The 8002-nt window shown below is 34.5% G+C and overlaps 1 protein-coding gene across 1 annotated transcript; it reads left to right on the top strand.

Annotated features, from left to right (window-relative positions):
• The first annotated feature begins 5010 nt into the window (after positions 1–5010).
• On the top strand, positions 5011–7716 carry LOC122610412. The gene is made up of 6 exons (XM_043783403.1): positions 5011–5085; positions 5198–5489; positions 5742–6246; positions 6339–6540; positions 6630–7112; positions 7300–7716. The coding sequence occupies exons 1-6, from the start codon at positions 5011–5013 to the stop codon at positions 7714–7716; spliced, it is 1974 nt and encodes a 657-aa protein (XP_043639338.1).
• Positions 7717–8002: the final 286 nt, after the last annotated feature.

Genomic DNA, 8002 nt, shown 5'->3' with positions numbered 1-8002 from the left:
AATAGAGAAGCCATTTTCTAAAGCAAAGTATGTCATCATGTCCCTAAAGTGATGATGATCAACAAACCTTTCACCAACATTTGGTTTCTTCTGCCACCAATGAGTATTAGCATTATGCACTGACCACTTCTCAATTTTCTGCAATGTTTGAAATGGATCCTCATCCACAAACTCCGCTACTTTCAATTTCTCATACAATTCCTTCATATATTCCTCATGATCAGCCACTGCATCATTTAGGTCAGGGTTGGCAGTGTCAACCTTAGGAACTGGATCACCAAGTTTGGGTTGCCTTTTGGTCTTGGGTTTATTCTTATTGGCCTTTTTCAATAGCCTAAATTCCCTTCGCTCATCACTCCTTCTGAGAGGTAGTCAACTGAATTTGCATCACTTTCAGTGTCACTTTCACTTGGTTCATAGTCACTATCCTCACTGGATTCATTATCAACTACAGTTTCCTTTTCCTTACCCTTATCTATTCCATTATCACCTACATTCTCAGTATCATCATTTTCATTATCAACATCATTTTCCTTTTCCTTACCCTTATCTGTTCCATTTTCACTAACATTCTCAGTATCATCATTTTCAATATCAACATCATTTTCATTATCAACTAAACTTTCCTTACCCTTATTTGGCACTTGACTTTGCATACCTAAGCTAGCAGCAAGCTGCCTTTGGCTAATCAAAAAATCATTGACATTAAACTGATCATCAACAATGTCACCATCATTAGGTTTTGAAGGTATTGCTAGGAACTCACTTAAGTCATCCAAGAAATGATCCAAATATACATGCAGTCTACCATAAGTATGTGAAATTTCAAACATCCAATTAATTTGCTGCTGCCCATCAATTTTGACTAAACCACGATTACCAAGATTCATTTCAGGAAGTACAAAGTACATTGCATTGAATGAGGATTGGATTAACTCCTCTAAATACTTAACAAAACCATTATAATCGAGAAGACTTATGCAAATAGGCATGACAATGTCGTGTTCATACCTAAGAGGAGGCTAGACAAACTTACCATCAAATTCAAAGAACCGTTCACGCATCCTGAAATATATGAACAAAATATATTATTTTATAAATAAATAAATAATACTTAATTGTAAAAACTCGAATTTCAAAACAATTCATGCAATCGCCATGAAGAAACCCTAATAAACCCTAAATCAAAATGATGAAGCAATTTTAAGAGATATATTATGTAACAAACATACCTGAAACATGTAACAAACAGAAATTCGTTGAAGAAAACTATCGATTTCAGAGACAATGAAGATTTTGTGGGGCTTTTCGATCTAGGGTTTACTAGACAAAAGAGGGTGTGGGGTTGGTGTGTTTTTTGTTTTGTTTGATCGATCCAAAAAAAAATAAAATCGGGTTATAAAAAGATGGAAAGTGATTGTGGAACGCCTAGGTGGAAATTGAAGGTAAATTATTAATATCAACGTAGGAAATAGATGGTTTAAAAACAAATATAAATGATTTACAAATTTAATTTTAACCGGCTACTTGCAATTAACCCCACAAAAGTCATTTTAGCCGGTTTCAATCCCTAAAATAGAACTTTTTTGTTGGAGCCCCCAAAAAACAAAAGTGTCAAAGTTGGAGTATTTTCCAAGCAATTAGCCTTTATCTATTCGTTATAATTACAAGAGAAAGTTGGGGTACACTTGGTATCCCTTAAAACTCTTTTTAGGCCTAAAACTTTCTCCTAATTAGTCTAAAAGGCCTCTCCTTTTTTTAGATTTTTTATTTTTATTTTATTATTAAATAAATAATTATGATTAAACTCTATCATAAATCTTTTTTCAATCAAAACAAAAAATCTTTTTAAATTTTAAAAATATATAATATTCTTAAACACTCCCAATAAATTATTATATATACAACTTAAATTTTTATAAATCACTCTCATTCATGTTATTCATTCCCTTCGTATCTTTAATAAACAAATCAAATTCAACAAATTTTTCTCAAAAAAAGAAAAAAAAAACAAACGGTTTTTTATATCACTTAAATTTTATTTTTTATAATTTGTTCGTGTTTATTTATTATTTTGATATTGAATTGTTATGTTAGTGTTCTTTTTATCTTTTTTTTTTTATTTTGGTTTGTTGTCAATTGCAGTTTGATTATGACTTTTTTTATATACTACAAAATGGTTTATTCTTTTAAATTTGTTTTGTTCATGTTTTGTTAGTCATTTGTTTTGATATTTACCTTTGGTATAAATATATATATATATATATATATATATATGAGTGGGTTATTTTAGGACCACTCTTACATTAGGACCATGTGTAAATTGTAACTTACACATCATCATCATCACCAACCACCACCATGATCATCTCCGACCACCACCATGATCCTCCGGTGACGGCGACCACCGCCACCACGACTTACACATGTGTATACATGTGTAAGTCGTGCTGACGGTGGTCGTCGTAGCCGAAGGATCATGGTAGTGGTCGGAGATGATCATGGTGGCCGTAGTGGTGGTTGGAGATGAGTTTGCCAAACTATGACTCTGCCAAAACTTAGGACAATCCTTCAAAACATCATAACACGCCTCATACCGAAATCGAGAGGGTCTATGAGTTACTTGGTACTCGTCATGTGCGGCTCTGTAATCATTCTATCATCTGTGCCACTTTGTCTTCCCTATTCGTTTATCTTCTCAAAAATTGCACCAAACTACTTACAACCTTTTTATCTTGTTCCATTTGGCTTGCAGTTGATTCTTCTTGCGTGATCCACATTTTGTCTTCTTGTTGAACCACTCGACCATTTATTCCAAAACATCGACTCATATTGGTCGATCCCGATCTTAGAGTCTTGTGAAGTGTATGTCTGACGCCTCTGACAATAAAGTTCTGTCTGTAACGGACCACTTATGTCTGTTTGCAACTTCTTCGACCTCCTCCTCCACTGAAACGACACTAATATTTGCCGCTTGAGAGTCTGTAGCTTGAGCTTGCCTCTGGCATTGTGTTTCTGCCGCTAGCTTGAAATTCTCAAACCTGTTGTTGTTGTTGAAGTAGTTGATATTGTTGAAGCTGTTCATTTAACTGGGTCAAAATAGGGGTGTTTATCGGGCTATAGTTTCTTGATTGCCCCATCATGATTGAAGACGACATAGGCGGAGGAGATCCCAAAGGCATGGATAGAATATCTTCAAAATCGGCATCATAATTGTAGGGAGACGGTTGTGAAGTTTGTTGTTCATGTAAAAGCTTTTTGGTGTTTTTGGCATGGTTGTGGATTAAAGGTGGGAGAGAAAGTATAAGATTTGAATAAAGTGTCATGACATTGGTATGATATGTATAAATTTTGAGAGAGTAAGTATAAAATTATGGTAAAATGTGATGAAATGAGGCCAAATGGTTGTGTTTTATATGAAAAATATTTTTTAAGAAAAAAAATAAAAGCAAGGAAGAGTACGTATATTGTTTAAAATTAACGGCTAGTAGGATTTTTTTATGCAACGTTCACTTCGGCTGGGCCCACACACAAATTGACGTTGTGTCTAAATCAAATATAATGCTCTGATGACGCCGCTCGAAGACGCATCCGTGCTTATAGCGTCAAACGCCGATTAAGCCTCTGACAGTGCATCCAACGACCTTATAGGAAGCGGCCTAAGTCAAATAACTATCTATAATATATCATTACCATCCGTTCAATAAAGATATAGGAAATGTATGAAGTCAATATAACAAATACAATATCAGACGAATACTAATATTAAAATCTCATTTTACGAAATTAAAGTGTTATTGACAGTATATATTATTTTATATCTAACATCTTTATTAATACCTATTAATCATTTAAAAATTATCTTATATGTAACATATATCTTCGATCATTAATACGTATTAATCATTAAAATGCTTATAAATTGTTATATTATTACATTTTCTGTCTTCTAATTGCCTATCTGGGCTAAAGAGCAGTAGGTAAAATATAATACTGTAAGAGAACCACTTTGTAGTTTGTATAGTTTTTATTCTTTATTAAAATTGAATTTGAAGGAATCCGAAGTCCACAGAATAATGTCGAAAGTCACCGTAAGTGAGACTCGATCTAACATGTAGTGGTCATCCGTATGTACCTCGTAATACACCGGGGATATATTATTGAATTGTAATGAATATAATATAATAATATAAATCAAAAATTATAAAGAAAAAGTCCAACTTCAAACTCTTGACCAAGTATAGCTTTAAAGTTTGAGTATTATATTGATAGCCGTAAGATAAAAATGAATATAATAATGTTAAAATAGGATATACATCCAAACCGCCTTAAAATAGTCAAATAATATTGATGAAATAATAAAATGCATATTGGATAATATTGACTTCCAAAGCATTTCAAACAATCTTTTCGAAACGGGTAAACTAACACCTATCATGTTCAAAAAGAGTTGAATATGAATTCAAATTCTACATGCAAAATCAGGATTTTTTCAAACGTGTCCGTAAAACCAACAACTATATCCACTATATCTTTGCATCATATTATGAGATCACTAAGAAAATATTTTATTATATATATATATGTAGTCCCTTCTTCAAGTTTAACATTTCATTACAAACATTTGAAAAGTCAGTGTATCTTTGAGAGCTTACTTGAAGTACAAAAACAAAGAAGTTAAAACACAAAGGAAGATAAAGCACTACTTGGCCAGCCAGGATTCTTGTATGAGGTACATAACTTAAACTGCAACATTTATTTAAACTTTTAGCCTTTGTACATATATAGTACAAACTTTTAGCCTTTGTACATATATAGCTAGAAGCTAGAGTTGCAATGCACCTAAAATACTAGAAATGAATACACATACATACATTCAATAATGAGTTTATATATGTGTTCTCTAAACAATAAAACTGAATTAGTCCATATATAGTCATCAATGATGGTGTCAACACCAACATCTACTCATTCCTCAAATGTTGGTTTATGTTTCGTTGTAGCACGAAGATGACGATGAAATTCAGAATAAGATTGAGAGGATTATTCAATTTTTTGGGATTGAAGAAATGGAGAATGGAAAAGGTAAATTTGAGATAATAAGTGAGATAACTAGCTAATTGTTTTTCACATATTAATTATGCTTTTTATCCAAAGAAGTCATTTTAACATTCTTAAATAATATTTATAAAACCAGAAAGCAGAAGTATGCCATGTCAACGCCGACGCAAAGAACAGGGATATTAACAACAGGATAACAGATGGAACGCTGCTGGGCAACGCAATACTATTGCACAAAGACGCACCTGAGATTGATTCAGCTGCAGATAAAAAACTAAACTGGCTGCGTGCAAAAACAATTGGTAACGGTGCAGAGATTTACACTCCCTTTGGAAAACGTAAACTCACTTATGCAGATCATACTGCCACGGGACGCTGTCTTCTTTACATAGAAGAGTACATCATGCGGACTGTTCTTCCCTTTTATGGTAAGTATCCATCTATATGTACAGCGTGGTGTCTTGAATGCTAACTGCTAATTACTACTATTAACTCGCTGTTCAACAAAAGAAAAAAAAAATGTACCACAACCCACACCCTTTAGGTTGGAGGATCATCTTCTATATACAAGGTCCTTTGGTCTTGTGAATTATTTAACTATAGAATAACTACATACACTTGGTGTAGCATTTGACATGAAGGAAAAAGACTGACCTCGGTAAACCGTTATCAAATTTCAGGCAACACACACACCAGTGATAGCTACGTTGGTGATCGAACCTCAAATGTTTTTCACGAAGCAAATGAATATATCAAGCATTGTTTAGGTGGGACACAAGACGATGTACTCTTTTTCTGTGGGTCAGGCACTACGGCAGCAATAAAGCGGCTACAAGAAGTAATGGGAATTGCAGTTTCACCAATTCTGAAACAAAAAGTACTAAATTCTTGTCTACAAAATGAAGAAAGATTGGTAGTTTTTGTTGGTCCTTATGAGCACCACTCTAACCTCCTCTCTTGGAGGCAGAGTCTAGCTGAAGTAATAGAAATCAGTTTGGATAATCAAGGATTAATCAACATGGATGATTTAAAGTTCCAGTTACAGTACTTTCAAAGCACTGGGCGCCCAATGCTCGGTTCATTTTCTGCTTGTAGTAATGTCACTGGAATTTATACTGATACTCGTTCTATATCTCGCTTGCTTCATCAGTTTGGAGCCTTTGCATGCTTTGATTTTGCAGCAAGGTAAATCTTGTGCTAGTACTTTCTATGGTTTATAATATATATTGAAAAACATGAGACTCATTTATACTGGTTTAATGTTGAATGCCTAACAGTGGTCCATACGTAGAGATTGACATGAGGTCTGGTGCGGTTGATGGCTATGATGCCATAAGTTTAAGTCCACACAAGTTTCTCGGAGGACCTGGATCACCAGGGATTCTTCTTATGAACAAGGCCTTATACCGACTCAAAGGTTACCCCCCTTCAACATGCGGAGGTGGTACTGTCAACTACGTCAATCGGTTTGATGAAAAAGTATGTTACCCGAAAGTGTACATGTTACTTCTGATTTCCGTTTATGTAAAAAATGTATCTAACAAATTTAATCTTGTTATATATACTAGGACACGTTGTACATAAATGATATCGAAGAAAGGGAAGATGCTGGGACACCACAAATCATTCAACGAGTTAAAGCGGCTCTAGCCTTTCAGGTTAAAGAATACATTGGATATAAAACAATAGCAGAGATAGAGCATAGATACACTGCAAAGGCATTAGAGAGACTTTCAAAAAATCCAAACATATGGGTCTTGGGAAATACTAAAGTCGACCGACAAGCAATCATCTCCTTCCTCGTGCTCACAACTACAAGTGCATCAGATGTTGGGCACGTGGATGGCAAAGCAGATGAGGGAATTGATATGCAGAGGAAGAAAGATAATAAGAGAATCAAGCCTCTTGACGGGGCTTTTGTTGTTAAGCTGCTAAATGACCTCTTTGGCATCCAAGCTCGAGGAGGATGCTCTTGTGCTGGACCGTATGGACACCAATTGCTTGGCATGACTGAACCTCTTTCGCTTGCAATAAGATCTTCGATTGAAAAGGTACATCATCTTATAATATTAAAAATACTATAATAATGAAGACGGGTTCAACTGTTTTCGAGTCCCCCACCCTGCTATGTAGTTTATAAATTGAAATCCACAAAAAATACTTGGATGTCTGAATCAGGAGTTTGCTTAATACCATTCTTCTTTATCTTGTTTCACACCATTCTTCTTCCTTTGACAGGGCTATATTGGAACTAAGCCAGGGTGGGCAAGAGTAAGCTTCCCCTACTACATGTCTAACGAAGAACACAACTTTATACTTTCTGCGATAGAATTTGTGGCAACTTATGGACAAAGGTTTCTTCAACTTTACGAGTTCAATTGGAATAAAGGCTCTTGGAAGTTTAGTGATAGCGCTTTGGAAATGACTTCCCCAAAGAAAAAGGATTCTAAACTATGTACCTTAAATCTAAACAAACTTAGAGACACAACTACCCGGAAGATAAAACAGATGATAGAATGTATAACAACAGATGATGATGTATTTGCATATTATCTGGAGATTGCTAAGCACGTAGAGAACATACTCCCAACGTTCCCTCGTCACACTAGTATTCCAGAAGGTGTAAATCCTAACAATGTATGGTTTGAAGTATAGCTCCAAAATGGGATGCAAGAAGAATGGGAAAATAGAGAAATTGAAGATACAGACAAGAAGAAGAATACAAATGCATAAGATGGAAGTAAACATCAATGCATATCAAAGAAGAAAACTCTCATGCTTAATTGTTTGACATTGTGTAATAAAATGTAATATTGTATATTTAAGTTAAGTACAAGAAAGTCATTAGATCTAAGTTCAGGGGTCAAAGTTGTAAGTTTATAACTAATTCTGTTAGGAGCGGTTACTTCCATTTTTGTGTGTATATATACACACTCAGTTG

Source organism: Erigeron canadensis, chromosome 8, assembly GCF_010389155.1.
Source record: "Erigeron canadensis isolate Cc75 chromosome 8, C_canadensis_v1, whole genome shotgun sequence".
NCBI classification, from domain to species: Eukaryota; Viridiplantae; Streptophyta; class Magnoliopsida; order Asterales; family Asteraceae; genus Erigeron; species Erigeron canadensis.
Note: the sequence above shows the minus strand (reverse complement) of the source record. Positions and strands in the feature narration are given on the sequence as shown.

Excerpts from the sequence above, each read along its gene's own strand:
- LOC122610412 (XM_043783403.1), top strand. The coding sequence starts at position 5,011 with ATGACGATGAAATTCAGAATAAGATTGAGAGGATTATTCAATTTTTTG. Across the intron at positions 5,490-5,741 it reads GACTGTTCTTCCCTTTTATG|GCAACACACACACCAGTGAT; the intron begins GTAAGTATCCAT and ends ATCAAATTTCAG. Across the intron at positions 6,541-6,629 it reads TCAATCGGTTTGATGAAAAA|GACACGTTGTACATAAATGA; the intron begins GTATGTTACCCG and ends TATATATACTAG.